Raw genomic sequence first — 20,110 nt, forward strand, 5'->3', positions numbered from 1 at the left:
TTTTTAAATAATCCTAAATTAAATATTTTATTATTCCAGTTTCTCAGATGCATTCTGCATATGCATAGATGAATATTGCATTTTCAAACAGCATGTGTAAAGATTAAAATTAAAATCAATAACTAAAACAATTTGTTTCCGAACTTAAGAAAGAGAAAGAGACACTCGCCTTACATCTAAGCACCTCTGGAGGGTTTAATCCGGTTTTCTATATGAACTTAGTAAATCAAAAGCAAGAACAAAATTTGATTACTTTCTAAACACCAGAAAAATGAAATTGTCGTGGCCCTTATTTGTCTATTTTACTGATAATAAATCAGGTCCCTGTTACGGAAGTTGACTCCATTCACAAATTTGCTTATTAACTCGAGTCTTTTCAAGAATACAACCGTGTTTCATTTTAACATAAACTGGATGATACAGTTTTGTTCCCTCACCAACAAGCAATATTACATAATATCGCTTAATACATTGTGCAATGTGCTTATCTTTTTTATTTATCTGTACTTCTTTTTCGGTTATATTTATTTTATCCCTTTTCATTCAAGGTAATGAACGAATTCACTCTTCTGTCTTATCAACCATCTTTATTCATATCTCTACGATATCTATTATAAGGACACACATAGATATATTTTTATTTTATGATTTCGTAGATTTACGGCATTACGATTAACATCTGTGTGGTGCGAGTGATCAGCCTGGTTTCCACTATGATTGTGCCATCTGTATTAACTCTTTTCAGCGCACCGTTAGGTAAGCATTTATTTTTCAAATTCATAAATACTGGCCTTCTTTGGCGACCAGTTACTTAGTCTGGATTATAGCTTTATTTGTAATTATATCTTTTAAACATAGCTTAAATGTTCATGGTTCTCTCAAGAATATATTTCTAAGTATCAAACTGTGACTCATTTCAAAGCCGTTTCATTTTAATAGCCTTATACCTGTTCTGCTCGTTATACATATGAACAATCCTAATGCAATGAAGTCCCATAAAATCATAATAATTTGACTTTATGTCCAGAATACTTTGTCTTCTTACTTTTGTGGTATTGTAACTTTACTTTTTTATTTCTCTTGTAAATTATACAGATATTAAATACACTATTTACTTTTAAATAAATGCAAGTAAACAGATGACTGCAAAACATAAAATCTAAACTTGGTACAAAAATTTAGCATCTAATATGTAAAGCCTTATAAGATTTCGAGCCGAAACCGTAAAGAGGTGGACTGTCTGTCGGTCGGTACTAACTCTTTTCAGCGCACCGTTGGGTAAGCATGCATGTGAAAGCAATAACTCAGAAGTGCAGTGACATAAAGGAAATTTGTTATGTAATATTACTAAATGTGGCTCTGTATTAACTTTTGATTTCATCCGGTTAAAAAAAATAGCTTCGAAAAGGGTTTTTCGATTTCCTTTATTATTTTATAATTTCACGTTAGTCTCTTGACTTTCAAAATAAAAATCTGAGCACACAGTCCCGATCAGAGTCCACAATTTCATGCAGCGAAGAGTGGGGTGAGGTAACAAAAATATTAGAAATTATGTAAGAAAGTTTCTTTATAATCTATATGAATCATTCTATTAAAGTCAGTTGATGAAATCGTTGTGATTGATATCAAAAATATAATTGCCCGGATGATCCATTTTCTAGCTTCAGCGGTTTTGTAAATTCACTTTCTTAATCCTCTTGCAAACTACCAGATATCTATCTTTCAAATTCCCATCAATGGAAGAAAATCACGTGATCCGGACGGAACAATAAAAAAGGTTTAAATTTTTAGTTTAACAATGGAAATCTATTATTGAAAGTTATGTAAAAAACACTTTTTTTTAAAAAATTGCAAAAATTCAGGTGAAAATTTGCATAGCAAATAAATTATCCTTGAAAATAAAATAATAATAATTTTAAAATGGCGTAAAAGTAAATGTTGGGTAATATTTTTGGAATTATCTCGGAAAAACGCCAAAAATTCATTTACATTTTAATTAATTAAAATTTTAATTATAATTTCGGAAAACTCACTCCGCGATGCATTCCCATCTTCCAAAGCATAATTATATTAAATTTGGTAGCGTTAGGTCTAATGCTAGGTTCTTAGTTATCTGATTTGTACTGCTATAAAAACACGCACTCATTCCTCATAGAGATGAAAACTCATGACGCCTAGATACGTCATCAATAGTCGCCCTCCCCGCTGCTCTTTATTTTCTAAACAGGTCGAAAAACTGTTTTCATCGATATAGAGAATGTACACTCCTAATATAATATAATTAAATAATGTAAATTAAATAATTAACAATGAAGTAAAAGGAATAAAATTATATAAATGTCATTCTTCCTCATTTTCAGAAATAATTTACTGGATCAAATGGATTCTAGCATACGTTGCAATTCGCCTTTACAGTTTTTTCCAAAAAAGAAGATTCATCCCTTTTGACGTCAAAGCTCTTGGCGACCCTCTCAAACTAGGCATTATCATACCGCAGTTAGAGAAAGACCTGGAGTCTCCATTTCCAGAATCCCATTTACAAGATGTAAGTATTTCGTTATAAATTATGGAATTTTTTATGAATACGCAAATAAAGGCATCACGTAATTCATAGTAAAAGATTCACAAGAAATATCATGTTACTAGGACGTAGATTGAAAACTGATTCATCGCTAACATTACCAAAAAGCTTTTATTCTAAACTTGTCACATATGACGACCAGTTGGTTCCACCGGAATATATTTGTTTTTAGACAAATAGTTTAAATATAACTTCATGTCTATGATTCCGCCAAATTACTTGGTATTAAAATATGTTTTTTTTAATTGTCTTACTTAAGTTCTATTTATCGTGTACACGAATCTTTCTAATGAAGACAGTCCCATAACATCACAGCACTATAAAAAAACACAAATATCCAATTCATCTATTTTCTAAATTTCGAGGTATTGTAATATCATGTTTTATCTTATTTTTTTCTAACATTTCCGAATGTTCGAGGAAAAAATTTTGTTTCGTTTTTAATTAGCTAAAGTTTAAAAAAACCGTTCCTATACACTCTTTCCCGACCTCCAAAGTATACATGTGCAAAATTTGGTAACTGTAGGTTATATGGTCTGACCAGTAGAGCGAGAACACACACACACACCTTTATTATTAGCACATATATGTCATGCATGATGTCTGTACTAGGCTGTTCAGCAAAGAAACTGTTAATCGGCCACAACATCATTATTGTACTAAAACGAAGGCTTACCTACTTATAATTACTTTTTTCTGTAACATATTAGAATGTGTGTGTGTGCATGTGTGTGTGTGTGAGTGCGTGCGTGTGTAATAATATCTTTTAATCTAATTTAAATACTCATTAATTTCCTAATTTTTTTCTTAATTTAGCTTCTATTAACATCACTTTAAAATGTTCTCATTTCCTGAGCCACTTTCCCAATATTTATTTAATTATTTCTAACACGCGCTCTAGAAAACCGATGTCTTAAACATTTACTCATGCTCTGAGCGAAGGGAAAAAAATTCCCTAGTGCTTTCAACATTCTTTTCAAGATACCCAAAATTCCCTTTCCTAAGTCTACACGTGCAAGAAATCCCTATCAAAATTTCATAGGAAAATCACTGAGAAGAAAAATTTGTCTGTTTTTCTCTTGTGTCGTGTTATAAATAGGCGTATCTGGTGTTGTTTTTTCTCTGTAAAAATTATGCCTCCCTGGATGAAATAAATCGAAGTTAAAACTCCAAATACTCCATCTTTTCGATCACGTACTGTTAATATATATATTCCTTGAGGCATATTATATGAATTCAATAAATACATGCAGAATGCAACAGAAAAGTCTGTGCATTAAATATAGTAAAAAATTAATAATAATAACATTTTGAATTTCGTTCGCTTATTTGTTGCTAGAGATTTCATATTATCTAATTGCTTACATTTTTTCATTCATTTAAGTCTTTAGATGAAATTCTATTTTACGGAGTGAATTCCAAATCAGAATGCTTGCTGGTCCGCATAGCAAGAGGCCTTAATCAAGTAGCAGATGCGTGGATCTACCTGAAACTGGCAAACGGCAAGACATATAGTCTTACAGAGTCAGTGGGTTATCAACAAACTTCAGACGGTCGGACTTTCTCATCTGGTAACCTACAGATGCACTATCTGTTGCCAATGAGAAGATGGAGGATATTCTTTTGTGGAATGTTGAGGTAAGTTACAATAGGTTTTTATGCTGCATTTCATTTTGCTTTCGTTCTCTATACACCTGATTTTCTAAAATCTATTTTTAGAGAGATTTCTGACAACAAGACAGATGGAGAAGAAGCCTTTGTAAAATTTGTATTTCTGTGAGTATAAGAAAATTTATTATGTTTTTCTAAGTGTATGTTGAGAAAAATAAAATATATAATTTAAGTTTTGAAAGAAAAATGTGGCAGTTATTATGTTTCTTGCATAAGCTTGCAAAAAAAAATTTTTTTGTTAAATTTTTGAAAATTCACTTTTTTGATAAACAAAAATATCAGGCTTTGTAAGTAGCCGAAGATAAAGAAAGGTCTTTTTAATCATCTCATTCCTAAGATTATTCGACCTCAGAAGTACCCCAAAATGTTGGAACTCCGGAGTTTCTCTTTCGAAAATTAAAAAAAATAAAAAAAATAAAAAATCTTAACTTCCCTGCTTCTTGAAATCTCATTAACAGCCCGTATTCTTAAGGGTTTGTTATACAAGAGGCACCATCTGACCTGATGACTACTTAGCAAATATATGCTCGGGCATGTTTTGAGAGTTCTCAGAAACCTTTCTCTGTCCCCTAAATCCATGTGAACGAACGTACCTAATGAACAAAGCATCTGCTTCTGGTATTCGATCAATCATATTTAACAAAAGGGGAAGGAATTTCATTGTAATATCTAGGTATCTCAAGCACCCAACGTAATTTCGGTGAATGGGTGTTTAGGAGGTTTCAGTATTTATAGAGTTAATGCTTTTTAATCTAGCGTTTGCTCATACGAGAAGATACCCAATAGTTTTGAGACAAATTTGTTTTCAAGAAACTACTTATAAACTTGCTCTCTCGTTCAAAGTAATATCCTTGCACGGTTTTATAGCATGTTGGCTATTTCTGGATTGGGACTGGGAATTCCACTTATTGTATCATACCAAGCACCTTCTACGATTCATATTGATATCGCAATGGATATCTCTTCATGCCAGTTACTCTTGAAGAGTAACTGGCATGATTCATGGCAACATTGCCGTAAACCAGCTACATCATGTTTATTATCTCTGTTTTTAGTTGTCAAAATTTAGAAAAAGGAATAAAATTATAGAAAGAAAAACAATTAACCATCTTCTTGAGCATCCTGGGAACACAAAAATAGTAATGCTGATGCTCTCATACTGCATAGCTACCATTAGATACAATATGGTGTCTGTTAGCGGAATGGCCCTTCGCCTTTGCGCTGCTGTGTGTTTGTTTATTAAATAATTTTTCTCGAAACTTTTTAACATCATCTTCTAAATGGGTTAAAAAATGAAGGCAATATTTGTTTACATGATAGATGCTTACTCTTCCGTGTCATTCAAAATTTTGGACCTACTGTAAGAACCACTCTTAAGTACCAGAATCTGATACTGCATCTCAACCTATGACACTATGGAATTGCGTATTCATATTTGTTGCAGGGCTATTGTGTCACGTAAATTAAGCTGTTATTTTTAAGATGTTAATTATTTAATTAAACTCTTTAGTTTTTAATCATTGTTTGTTCACAGATGGAAAGCGTCCTCTGATATATATGATTCGACAGTGGATACAAATCCTGAAGGATTTGCAAGCGCCTTTGCGAGAGCTTCGTGGAAACTACCGCTTATACCACCCATCCAAAAGTAAGCTGAAAATAATTTTTTTTATCAAATTGATTTTAATTTATTTAATAAATTCAAATATATATATATATTATTAATTTTTGCATTATATTTTAATATTTATGTGAAAAAATTAACCGCCGTTCACTTTACTTGAAAATTCATTAATTTATTTTCCTGATGTGAACTGCAACATATTAAATCTAAATGTTATCCTTATATTAAGAAAAAAAATCATGTTTATCGCACTATTTTTTTTTTTTTTTTGCATTATACATTTCTCTCATTTTCAATGAAAATATCATTTGAAGAATTGTATTCCGTCATCTCTTATGACAGTCAAAATAAAATTGTCATCTCTGGTGAAAGTCTGTTGTTTTAAATAAATGTAACATGTGTTTGTTTTTTTCATTTCAAAATGTGTATTGTGGAATTCAGAAGACACGGATACATTTTTAGTTAAATTTTGATATTTATAATTTTTCTCTTCAGAAAATAGGATTAATTTCTCAAATGAGAAGCACGAGCCGGAAAGTGCGGTGAAATTCTAATTAGGTAGAAAGATGTTCGAAAATAAAACCTTGAACATTTTAAATATTCTTTTGCCGAATATTTGTATAGAACGTCAACATATATGCAAAACAGAATCAATACGTTACAGATATCCGAAACAGAAGAAGTTAAATAATCAGATTGTGCATGAAAACAACTAAAGAGCTAAAATTCTGAAAAAAATCCGAGCAAAAAATATTTTGTACTTTTTTTTGTTGAGATTAATATTTCTATCCGATGTATCGTCCCAATTACTGCTGCTTTTTAAAGGTATCAAACACTCCATTGGTAATATTTTAAAACATAAAATTTCAAATATCAGTAGATGTTTTCTTACTTAAATCGCGAATAAAATTATGCATATTCACAGAAATTTTGAAAATAAAAATTGAAATTCGCAGAGGCAATTTCCAAATTTTCAACTTGAATCAATTGCGTTGTCAATTCTTTGAGATATGAGGTCGATTATTGCCACATTGTGTGCACATCTGTCTGATCATTTTAAAAATTCACTAATAACCGAAATATATAACCATGTATAATCATCGAATTAAATTTTTCTCTGCATATTTTCAATAAGTATCTAATATAATTAAAAATAATAATTGTTCCAAATTATGTATCCATTGAAGGTAATAATGTAATATTTTAACTTCAACACAACTAATACATAAACAGGAGTCACGAATTAAATTACAAATGATACCATTTGAAGGATATTTTTTTTTCTAATTTTACAATGATGTAGAAATCTTATTTTTGCTGTAATATTTACTGAAATCGCATATTTTTAATTAATAATTTTTTTAAAACATTGCTTCGAGGTACACATTCCCTTCTTCCAAATTACCAAATTTGCTAACCAAATAGTGTTTTTACTAAATTCAGTAATTCTATTTCAAAGTATTACCCCAAAATCACATGCTCTAGCATGTGATTTTTGGGTAATACATGCATGAGGTATTACATGGTAATACATGCATGTGGTAATGCATGAGATAATACATATTATTTCGGAGTAATTACCCCAAAATCACACATTTTTATTTATTATTAAGAAAGACTTATAATACGTGTCTTATCATATCTAACGCATTTCACTTCTATAAAACTATCTAATGTTTAAATGATAAGCTTTGCTATGAATAAATCATAGTTTAGTGAAAAAAAAGATAGTTTCAAATTCATGCCTTCTAAATAAATAGTATCATTCTACTTCCATTGACTTCTGATTTATATCCGTAATGGCACAAGATATTGTACGATATCTCCAAGATGTTACTCAATATTCTAAATACCGACCAATGGTTTAGTTTGGTTATGTTAACGTCCCGTTTGAAGCAACAGTATGGCTATTTTGGGACGGACCTCGTAATTTTGAACCGCGGGCAGATGACGAGGATGACACCTGAGCTGGCTCCCCCCTCTCCACACCACACCAAACCAAACCAGCGGGAGAACGCTTGGTCATGACGGATTTAACGTGCAACATACCCCCTTACACGACGGTTCTTCGGTGGAATCGGGTCACGAACCTGAAACCCTCCGGCCCCGAAGCCGAGACCTTACCACCAGGCCACCGCAGCCCAAATACCGACCAATGTCATGAAGATATTGAAACAATATTGTTTGGAATTTTGTGCTAATATGGATATTTTAAATTTTGCTTCTTGTGATTGTATATCTAAATATGTACTCTTCATTACTGAGTGATTCTTTTTTAAGATTAACTGACGCCCTGAACCTGTATGCTCAAACCGGAGTTGTAACTGGAACTGTATCTGTGAATGATGGGTCTGATTATGAAATGTATTTATATGGAGAAAAAATTAGAAGCCTTGGTAAGTCGCTATATATCATTCAGAAATTAATTTATTGAACTTCGTTTTACATATTCTAAAATTGTATTTCACTTTACAGGAAACAGTTCTAGTTTAATTGGTTGCAAGTTTACGACTGTATTAGGCAGTGCTCCTTCAGTAAGTATCCATTCATACTATAAAAATTGATTACTTAAATTAAACATGATTCAATTTGAAAATAATCATACTAATGCTTTAAGACTTTTTTTTTAATTTTAAGGTTTTTTATTAACATTCTCTCTTGTCTGTCTGTTTGTTTGTCTATTCGGTACAAATTTTGCAATTGAGTTTAAACTATCTTTCCAAAGAGATATTTGAAACTTTAAATATAGCTCAAAACTGGATAGCATTACAGCACTCTCCCTGCTCTTTTTTGTCTGTGTTGTATAAATTTTGTCACCGGTGTATCTCATCGGGTAGTTAGTTCAAAATGTCATATACACAAGGCTAAAAAGCAAAAAAATAATTATTTAAATAAGGATACTATGCTTTAAGCAGAGTTAAAAACATAAAAATGAATTTTTCTAGCCCCCAACAGATTTATTACTTTGTACAGAACCCTCCCCTAATCGGATTGCCCTGAAAATATATAATTGTAAATTTTTAAAATTCAAAATCACAAATATTGCGAAATATTAAAAATAATGTTTCTATTTAAATAATTATTTTCTTTTTTATTTATCTCAATTTCATCACCTTCAATGCAGTAAGAATTTTCACTATTCGAAATAGGCTATTTACCATTTTGTTAATGGATTTCCTTCATTAACTCTATCGCTTTTGCTTTCACTGCGTACAGACCTAAATCTGCTATCTTTTATTGATGTCTACACATGGGGGATTAAAAAGAAAACTAACAAGGATTAAGATTAGATGAAAAGTGTTCTTTTTCACCATGTAGATGTTGCTTGACCCTAACAATTATTGATAGATACTGAATTCTGGGCTGGAGCGTTGTCTTAGACATGTAGAATAATGATTTGTTTTTCCATAAATTCGCACATTCATGTAAAGTAATATGTAGACATGTATAATGTTGGATGACACTTTGGTGTTTAGAAAGAAGTTTGGCAAAGTGTACAATTCCTCTGATGTCAAAAATACTTGAACTTGGCGAAAGTGGGATGAGTGGTGAGACGTCATTAATCTATTTCAATCATTTTTGAAGCCATAAAAATAGTCAAAAACTTTAATTTCTCAACAAACAGTCTTTTACATAACGCTTGTTACAGTAACGGATAAATTCTATCGCAGATTACTCAAGTTAAAAAAAGAATTGTTGCTACTTCTGAATATTTAGCCTTCTTTTCCAACGTAGCATTAAAAAAAATCAAATAACTTTTTATTAAATTAATATCCAAATGCACCTATCTATAAGCAAGGTTAAAATTTTAGCAGATGTTAGAAGGGGGAGGTGAACCGGAATATAGTCATTCGCCCCTTCTCCATCACTTGCGTGAGGTTCCACTATAATATAATGTAAGGTACGAAATTAAGTGGCGTCTACCATATAATTGTAACTGATGTAACTCTAGTCATGTGATTTTTAACGCTTTGCACTCGGATGGTGACTTTCACACTCTCTCACTCACCATTCAAGACGGTGTACCTTTTTGACATGTTATTTATTTATTTAATTTGATTGTTAAAAATACCTGCAGAGTAGTAAGAAGATGTAAATTAGCTAAACGAGAGAATTCAACTTAAAACAATTATATATATAATGCTTTTCGAATCCTGTCGGCTAAATAATATGTAACATCTTTTGGTTGAAGCAGAATGCAGGTTTGAAGACATTGAAGAGATATGTTATATTTTTAAATTAATTTTAATAAACATTTCGTGAAAGCAATTTATTTACAATTCCTCAATTTATTTACAAAGCAATTTATTACAATTATTTACAAAGCAATTTATTACAGGCAGAGCGCCACAAAAGCAGAAGTAAGAAAAAAGGCAAAAAGTGCCAAATGATCACTAGTCTTATATAACATAGGATTTCCGGCCACGCGCCGATGGAATACATGTTTTGACCTTTTCAAGGGCAACAGAATTATCACTCTCATTCGATACGTAGTACTGATGGCGCATTAGTTTTACAGAGGAATTAATTAAACAGAAAATGGAATTGGATCACGAAATAAGAGAATATTTTAGAATGAAGTTACGATGTACTAAATTAAGATAAAGTTTTGGAAATTAATTTGGATTAAATTAAGAGTTTAATATATCATTACATATATATGTAATGATATTTTAAAATCTAAATTAAACTGTAGTTAATTTCCAAAGTTTTATCTTAATTCAGCCCTTATTAACTTCATTCTAAAACATTCTCTTATTTTTTTATCCAACTTCAGCTTTTTTATTTAATTAGTGAAACAGAACCTCTGTAAAATTTCTGAGATCGACGAGTTTCCATACTCAGAGTGAAAGGATAAAAATGTGTCGATCTACCACATTCTTTTAAAATCCCTTACCTAAATAGACACGTGTAAAGAAATCCCTATCAGAATCTCACAGTATATAATCATGGAGATAAATATTTCATCAGCTTTTCCTCTTTTTGCTCTTGTGTCGTTCTGAGTTGATGTGCCTTGTCACTGCTGCTTGTACATGAATTATGCCTCCCGGGATGGAATAAAAGTGAAGTTTAAAATTCGAAAGTGTCTTCTCTCTCTTCAGCCCTTGCTTAAAAAATTAAGTTTACACATATTTATATTTCGGTGCAATAAACAAATTTTTGTATTAGATGAATAATTACGCATCGAATTATTTTTCCGAGTACAAAGGGAGAATGATGTCATCAGCCTTGTTTGCTACTAGCTTCTTGCGATGTGGATGTCGAAGAATATTTGATGCATCAGTTCTCCTGATAGATCAACTAGAGCGGCCCATTGATTTAAAATTCTTCGAAACATTTTAATAGTGTATATCGCGAAGTTCTTTCTTTAAGACATTTAATAAGTATCACTGGAACTTAAATTTGAGTTGAGCAAATTCCAGTTTCATTGAGCAAGAATAAGCCACTGATTTTTACTGATTTATTATGTAATACATCATTCCATTCTAATTAATGGATTAGGTACAGTTCCAAATATTCTACGACATGCACATCACTGGAAATTAGTTGTATCAACGCTAATGACTTTACCAAAAGATTATATGCGTTTAAGATGATATCAGTGTGGTATCGACTGTAATTAATTGGTTAACACGATTAGATTTCGAAAATTTGTAAATTACTCAATTATTTTCTGTCTTCGCCTTGTGAAAACGATACTCAATTTTTAATAAGAATATATTATTTTCTTTTAGATTGGACTTGGCTTCCAATTAACAAATGTCTCAGCGCCATATTCTTTCAAAAAGTATTACTTTTTTTGTATTCTTTTTTACATATTTTTCAGGTCTTAGTGATTTTTTTATTTCATATTTATTTGAAATTCTATCATTTTATGAGAATCTTGTATATTCATCTTTCAATTAGTAATAATTTTTTGCTTTTCCGCTTTTTTTTTTTTTTTTTGCTTAAATGGAAGTAGCATATGTAGTTAGTTTTTATTTTAAATAGTTTCTTAAGACTTCTTTATCCTAATATGATTTTGAATAAATCAATCTAATGAAAAATGATAAACGTAATATTGAAACATGTTTTCTGAACTTCTTCGCTTTTTTCTTTCTTTCTTATTTGCATTTTTTAAAATTAACGATTTTTTAAATTTTTATTTTTAATATTTAGATTCCCTATTCCCCCCTTCTTAAACGTCCAGATTTTGCAGTGCCCCAAATTGAAATTTAGAGACTCTAGTTTCTGTATTTTAAATTATTTTTCATGTCTATATTTTCAACTTTAATGCTTTTAAAAGTGCATTTTTTTTTTTTTAGTAATAGTGTGTGAAAATAGTTTTTGAGGTTGAGATTGATTTAAGGAAACAAATGTATTGAGTTTATGAGGTGAAAATATTTGTTTAATCAATAATTAATAATAAGTAACAATTAACATTAGGTAATTTAACAAATAAAGATATTTTCTTCTTGTTTGAAATCACAAAAATATATGTCTTATTTCAACGAAAGATGTGATGGAAGATTTCTTAACTTTGTTTAAAGTGTTAAGTATGCACACATTACTATCTCAGTATAAAATTAACAATAATAATTAATTTCAGTATTAAAATTACATGAAGATGTTAAGAATATTTATTAATATATCTTTGAAGTTTCTGAAGTTATTTAAAAAATAGCAACCCTAATCATAAATTGTAAAATAGTTTACCATAAAAATTTAAAAATTATTTAGTCTGGTGCTTAATCTTATTTCTCACTGCCTCTGAAAAGATTAAATTATAATTTATTTTAAATCGTTTATGAATAAAAATTTCTACATTTTGTTTTATGGATTTTTTTTAAATTCAGCTTGCCTGTGGGGTTTGTTGTGGAATCAGATGGAAATTTGAAACCTCTAAAGGAGTTGGATATCAATATCAAACCATTTTCGGAAAAGCAGTCTCTGAATTCTTTTAGTGCAAATTTCAGTACAGGTATTAATTTCAATTCGCCTTTTAATGCCATTCATACAGTAATTTGAGTATAAGTAAGAATACATTTTTTACATACATTTAATGCATTTTGAATTGCAATACATTTTTTATGTCTATATTTCTTATTTTTAATTTTGATAACTATTGTAGATATTGTTATACTTTTTTTGAGTTATTTTGTAATTTTTAATGAAACTCCTAGAGGCAAAAACAAAGTGCTGCAAAATTTGAAAAAATTCTTAAAGAAAAAAATTGGGTCTGATTTATTATTCAATTAGTAATCTTTTTCAATGTAACTATTTCTGTTTCTATATTCATTTGAACTGCACATCATTTCTTTGTTTTGCTTGCTTTAACAAGATAACAAATTTATTGATAAATTTAACATCTGAATATGGAGATTGTGTTTTAGTTATCTATATATTAGCAAACTCTTTTTGTGAGCATTTTTTTTTTACAAAATAAAGCAATTGTGCAAAGAATATTGTACCGTACATTTATTGTATAAACTATCTTGCACATTTAAACTTGAACTTCTTAAGTTTATTGTTATCTGTTATAGCTATGAATCCGTTAACAGACTGTATCTGTGAGCGTTTTATTACAAAAATAAAGCAGTTGTACAGAAACATTATTTCAGCTTGATTAAAGACTTTAGACTTCCGATGTGGGGCCGGGATAGCCTGGTTGGTAGGGTGTTGGATTCGTGTCCCTTGGGTTGCGAGCTCGAATCCCGCCGGCCGAAGACTCCTCGTGTGTGTGCTGGCAGGCGCGTGTCGTGGTCACAAAGTCCTCCATGTCGAGAGTTTTGCCACTGGGGGTATTGAATCAGAATGATCGTTCTCTGATTCGTGTCTAAATTACGATCTGTGGATGAGTGACTGAATGAAGTCCGCCTCGTAAAAAGGATTGTGACGTATGTGTAGCTAAATCGTACCCTTGGCCCTAGATGGCGCTACTGAAAAACAGGAGACGCACCCTTGACTTAATATCACTGACTTCTAAAGACAGTGGGCTTCTCTATGACAAGAAACAACATCAGACTTTCGATGTAGGTAAACAATAAGATAATTCATAAACATTGCTAAAAAATAAATTGTAGAATCTCCCATCATTTATATAGAATGTATATGCATGTATAAAATTGATTTTTGTTTTAGGTAAGTATTGATTTTATATCATTTTTTTTCAGTAACTAATCTCAACTCTATGTCTAGGGAAAAAATCCAATTCTTTTGGACAAACTTATATTGTTTTATTATCTTCCTCAAACGTTATTGAAAATGTTTACCTATTTATATCAGGATAATTTGAATAATATAAGGCTGGAAATAGAGCAACTTATGATGCAAGTATGTTATTTTATTAAAAGAACTTTGAAATTAGCAAAATGGAAAAAAAAAAATAATGTATGAAATTTCCTTTTTAACATTTCATTTCCGAAATACATGTCTATACGTTTAAAACATTATAAAATACATTGCTAAATATAATGAATAGTTAATAACTCCAGTAGGGTAAGTATATTTTTAATAAATTTTTACCACAAAATATTTCCTTTTCTGATTTAAATGTCTTTAAAATGTTTCAGGTGATTTAATTTTGAGAAATTTTCATAGGATTTATAATAAAGGTTCCTGTTGGACATTAAAATAATCCATTTCAGTTTTCGAATCCTTCAAAATTCAATTTTACATTAGATGTATTCAGGGTGTGAGCTTAAAAATATTTCTAAAAAATTCATTCTTGAATGGAATCTCAAAATAATTGTTCAAAATATATATTTATATTTAGGTCGAAATAAGAGAAGAATCAAAAATTATTTCCTGGGATATTTTAAATATGTTTATTTTTGAAAATAATATATTTTGTTTTAAAAAGTTCTTAAATACATTTGATATGTTTGAATTATAATACCTTCGCCTCAAAATTTATAACTCTTAACTTTAATGTTCAGAAGTCAATAATTAGCCAAAATGTCAAATACATTCAGCGTCTCCTCACAACCAATCCAAGTAGTCAATCGTCTCTTTACAATCAGTTCGAATACAGCCAACCATCTCTTTACAGCCATTCCAAATACAGTCAACCTCCTGTTTACAACCAGTCCAAATACAGTCAACCGTCTGTTTACAACCAGTTCAAATGCAGTGAACTGAATCCTTATAACCAGTCCGAATACAGTCAATTGTATCCTTACAATCAGTCCAAATATAGTCAACCGAATCCTTATACCAGTCCAAATGCAGTCAATTGCAGTCAGCCAAAATGTCAAATACATTCAGCGTCTCCTCACAACCAATCCAAGTAGTCAATCGTCTCTTTACAATCAGTTCGAATACAGCCAACCATCTCTTTACAGCCATTCCAAATACAGTCAACCGCCTGTTTACAACCAGTCCAAATACAGTCAACCGTCTGTTTACAACCAGTTCAAATGCAGTGAACTGAATCCTTATAACCAGTCCGAATACAGTCAATTGTATCCTTACAATCAGTCCAAATATAGTCAACCGAATCCTTATACCAGTCCAAATGCAGTCAATTGTATCCTTACAACCAGTCCAGATATAGTCAACCATCTCTATACAACCAATCCAAATACCCTCAACGGTCTGTTTAAAACCAGTCCAATTACAGGTAACCGTCTCCTTATAACCAGTTCAAATACAGTCGACCGTCTCCTTATAACCAGTTCAAATACAATCAACCGTCTCATTCCGTCCCTGTATAACAATTTATTACTTCAATTTTTTCAATATTTTATTACTTCTTTATGCAACTGATTGCAGAATCTTAAAAGATCTATTTTAAAATCTTTTAATATTAATCTTTTTTGAAAATTCGTCAACTAATTATTTTTTGAAGTATACCACTAAAAGCTGACACTAATTGACTAAAATGAAATGCTGGGAAAATTTGAATTCGGAGAAATGAATCGTTTTTATAAATATACTTATCAGACTGGCTAAGACACTTATATATAATATAGGTAAGAAAAATTAAAACTTTATAATTCTATAAAACAATACTCCCTACCTTCCACTCAGTCGATAAATGATCTTAGGTAATAGAATGAGATGTGTCTCTTTCTGATTCTTTATATTGAATAAATTATTTGATGTTTGAACTTAGAATTGCTATATTCTTATTAGAAAGAAATGTTGAAATTTAAATCTGTTTATTTAAGAGCTTTTTTTTAAAAAAAAATAAAGCTAATCTTACATTAACAGGAGAACGGTATGAACTGAATGGAAAAATCGAAGAGCCAGTTGTTTTCTACAGCGGCCAAGGGTGGAATGGACATCTCGATATATCATACATTGAATTCGAGGTGAAAAGCAAAAAAGGATATGGTTTAATGTTAACAGGGTATGTATAACTGAAGTATGATTCATTTATGCAAAATCATAAATATTTTTTTAAAAAATGCTTATCTAAGTTTGTTTTTTTTTTGTCAAAAGCGCTTATGAGCGAAATTTTTCATTATTATTATTTTTTTATTAACATTTTCCATGTCTCTTTTTCTTATTTTATTGCATGCATTTCATATATTTTTAAATCTTATTTAAAATGTAAAACTGATACAGGTTTACAGCTTATTATTCCAGTTTTCAGAAAGTGCTCAAATATTGAAGTAACTAAATCGACCCCATAACCTTCAGGATAAACTATGTAACTTAAAATTGTTTATCCTCAAAATCGGTATGGATATTGAGTGCACAAATTGAAGTGAATAAGCTTATTTTTTAAATTCGGCTTCTTGATAATTCTCCAAATGAATTCATAAAATGAAGAGCGCTGAAAATTATTCAAATAATGCCGAAAGCTTGTAAATAAGATCTGTTTATAAAATTCACTAAGATAATAAAAGTAGAAACAGTCTCCCTGAAAATACAAAGGGAAACTTTGGTTCTGATGATAATCTGATTTTTGAAGTGATTAACGTTGAAGTACATAATAACTGCAGTTGATTTTTGAAGTTGTTGTCGTAGAACACGCACAAGACCAGAAGATATCATGTAATAAACATCTAACATCTTTAACTCTAATTCAAGTCTTACTTATAAAGCCAGCTTTAGAGTAGAGTAGCAATTGCAGACATTTTCAGTAAGTATAATGAGACTCTTATTTATAAAATAGTCAGTTTAGTTCATCATTATAACGCGTTCTTAAATGAAACTATAATTTAAAAAATTATTTTACATTACATATTTTTATTTTAGAAACGTTGTGCCGAAGTATATATTTATTTTATTGATTTATTATGAATCATGACTCCGCAGCATTCTTATACATATTTTTAAAGAAGATTCTCGGAGTATTGTAAAAAATAATTACGTACAATGAAACCGATTGAAACCTGACCATATAAATTTCATAAAATAATAATATTACCCAACTTTAACATTAAAATATTATCTATGAATAATATTTTATTATTCGTAAAATTTATATTATTTGTTACTATTTACTATTTTGTCAATTTGGTCATTATTATCTTTTTTCTTTACTTACCTGGGCTTTCAATCCCTACTTAGTCTAAACCTCTGACCTAATTAGAAACCTGTCTCTGTATAAGCACCCCGAATACATTGTTGAACAACAGAATAAAGCTTTATTTATTCATACAAATTAGAAATAATATCACTGAGTAGTGAAAAATATTTGGTTTTCAGCTGGCTCCAAAGATTACTTAATATAACAAGGCATTTTTCTAAAAATTTTATTTTGAGATGATAGAGAGAATATAGCCAATCTGATTTTATTTTGTTAAGATAAAAACTATCAAATTAACAAATATATATGCTAGGACAAAAACACGAAGGACGAAATCCTAATTCAGAAGTTAATATAGATAATTTTAAAAGCAAGAATACATAATTTAAATCATAATTACTCGAAATCTAAAAGAAATGTAAACTGCACTTACACTGTAGAACAGACGTCTGTGAAGTCTGTGAAGGACATCGAAAATTCAGCACGGCACTCGCAACTCTCCTACATCCCACCCTCATCTACAAATGAAAAAGAAAAGTTATTTTAATTAAAAGAATATAAGTGATTTGAGAAGATGCAGAGTATAAATATGGCTCGGCATTTAGAAGTAATTTTTTTCAACACTTACCCTGTAGAGAAGGAGTGCCTCCGGAAACGCTGAACCTCCTGCGTCCATAAATATTTATTTATCTCAATTTCTTCTAATCAACGAGACACTGGAGCATCTTGTTCTTTATTCTCTGAGTTTCAGCTTTCTTCGTTCTCCTTCTACTCTTCCCCTTCGCTTTCTAGAAACGCAGAAATACAAAGAATGAATAAATCTATAAATAAAATCGGAAATCCATCAAATATAAAATTATAAGAAATCAATGAGAGAAGTATAGTTAACTTACTCTGTTTAATAGATGTTTGAAGTGTGAAGGACAGCGAATTTTCAGCAAGACACGCACGACTCTCCAACAACCCACCCTCATCTATAAATGAAAAGAACGTGTAAGTAAGAAAAAATGAGATTACAGAACATGAAATACTACGGAATTAAGAATTAATAATTTTCCTCTTACCCTATAGAGAAGTAGTGTCTTCTCGATGCTGAACATTCGGTGTCACTATCAAAATAAATCTTCAATTCACCTCCGCATTCTTAGATAATAGTCTTGAGGTATGACTCAAAAAGCTCCTAAAAATTAAAGAGAAATATATTAATTCTTTTTACTAACTTTAAAAGAAATAATGATAATAGAAAAATTCCAATATATCCAGATGAGTTTGATTCCTTTGCGTCGTTTTGTACTAATATATCCCCAAAATACGCTCAAAGTCTGGACGGTTAATTTCTGTCTTGGTCGACTCTTCTTCCTCCCCATCCGTCCTCTCTGAAAACCCAGAAAAATCACAAGTTAATTAAGGATGCTTTTGAAAAGCGACATTGCATTAAAGAAATTACATTTGAAGAAGTGAAAGACAGAAGTAAATTGTACTTACCCTTCAGTGTATGTTTTCTTTGTGAAAATTGAGGGACTTCGAAAATTCAGCAAGACACTCACTTCTCTCCAACAACCCACCCTCATCTAGAAAAGAAGGAAATATTTACATGAAATGAATTCATACATAAGAGAAGAAGTATAGTTTGAAAATTGTAAGAAACATAGCGGTAATAGTTTGAACACTTACCCTGTAGAGAAGGAGTGCCTTCGGAAATGCTGAATTTTCATCATCCATAAACAATTATTGTCCTCCATTCCTTCTTGGCCAACTATTTGTTTGCGCCGCCTTGTACTCCTCTGATTATCTGGTCTAATTCTGGATGTTTCTTCGCTCTCTTGGATGACAATTTCTACTTTCCAACCGCCCTCTCTTGAAACGCAGAAAAACGCAAAGAGTTCATTGAGATATTTTTAAAAGCAAGAATACATAATTTAAATCATAATTACTCGAAGTCTAAAAGAAATGTAAACTTCACTTACACTGTAGAACAGACATCTGTGAAGTGTCGAGGAGATCGAAAATTCAGCACGGCACTCGCAACTCTCCTACATCCCACCCTCATCTACAAATGAAAAAGAAAACTTTTTTAATTAAAAGAATATAAGTGATTTGAGAAGATGCAGAGTATAAATGTGGCTGGGCATTTAGAAGTAATTTTTTCAACACTTACCCTGTAGAGAAGGAGTGCCTCCGGAAACGCTGAATTTCCTGTGTCCATAAATATTTATTATTTCAATTTCTTCTAACCAACGAGACACTGGAGCATCTTGTTCTCTATTCTCTGAGTTTCAACTTTCTTCGTTCTCCTTCTACTCTTCCCCTTCGCTCTCTAGAAACGCAGAAATACAAAGAATGAATAAATCTATAAATAAAATCGGAAATCCATCAAATATAAAATTATAAGAAATCAATGAGAGAAGTATAGTTAACTTACTCTGTTTAATAGATGTTTGAAGTGTGATGGACAGCGAATTTTCAGCAAGACACGCACGACTCTCCAACAACCCACCCTCATCTATAAATAAAAAGAACGTGTAAGTAAGAAAAAATGAGATTACAGAACATGAAATACTACGGAATTAAGAATTAATAATTTTCCTCTTACCCTATAGAGAAGTAGTGTCTTCTCGATGCTGAACATTCGGTGTCAGTATCAAAATAAATCTTCAATTCACCTCCGCATTCTTAGATAATAGTCTTGAGGTATGACTCAAAAAGCGTCTAAAAATTAAAGAGAAATATATTAATTCTTTTTACTAACTTTAAAAGAAATAATGATAATAGA

At 30.7% G+C, this 20,110-nt stretch overlaps 1 protein-coding gene across 1 annotated transcript in view; it reads left to right on the forward strand.

Moving 5' to 3' along the window:
• Positions 1–20,110, forward strand: part of LOC129969413 (uncharacterized phosphotransferase YvkC-like) — a 152,549-nt gene that overhangs the window by 2,590 nt on the left and 129,849 nt on the right. The window contains exons 2-11 of the mRNA XM_056083977.1: positions 657–756; positions 2,361–2,545; positions 3,966–4,219; positions 4,301–4,357; positions 5,787–5,900; positions 8,157–8,272; positions 8,352–8,410; positions 11,612–11,664; positions 12,713–12,837; positions 16,071–16,209. Coding sequence (XP_055939952.1) covers positions 714–756; positions 2,361–2,545; positions 3,966–4,219; positions 4,301–4,357; positions 5,787–5,900; positions 8,157–8,272; positions 8,352–8,410; positions 11,612–11,664; positions 12,713–12,837; positions 16,071–16,209 — 1,145 coding nt within the window. The 5' untranslated portion in view covers positions 657–713. The remainder of the gene's footprint in view (positions 1–656; positions 757–2,360; positions 2,546–3,965; positions 4,220–4,300; positions 4,358–5,786; positions 5,901–8,156; positions 8,273–8,351; positions 8,411–11,611; positions 11,665–12,712; positions 12,838–16,070; positions 16,210–20,110) is intronic.

The sequence above is a fragment of the Argiope bruennichi genome, chromosome 5, assembly GCF_947563725.1.
Source record: "Argiope bruennichi chromosome 5, qqArgBrue1.1, whole genome shotgun sequence".
In the NCBI taxonomy this organism is placed as follows: domain Eukaryota; kingdom Metazoa; phylum Arthropoda; class Arachnida; order Araneae; family Araneidae; genus Argiope; species Argiope bruennichi.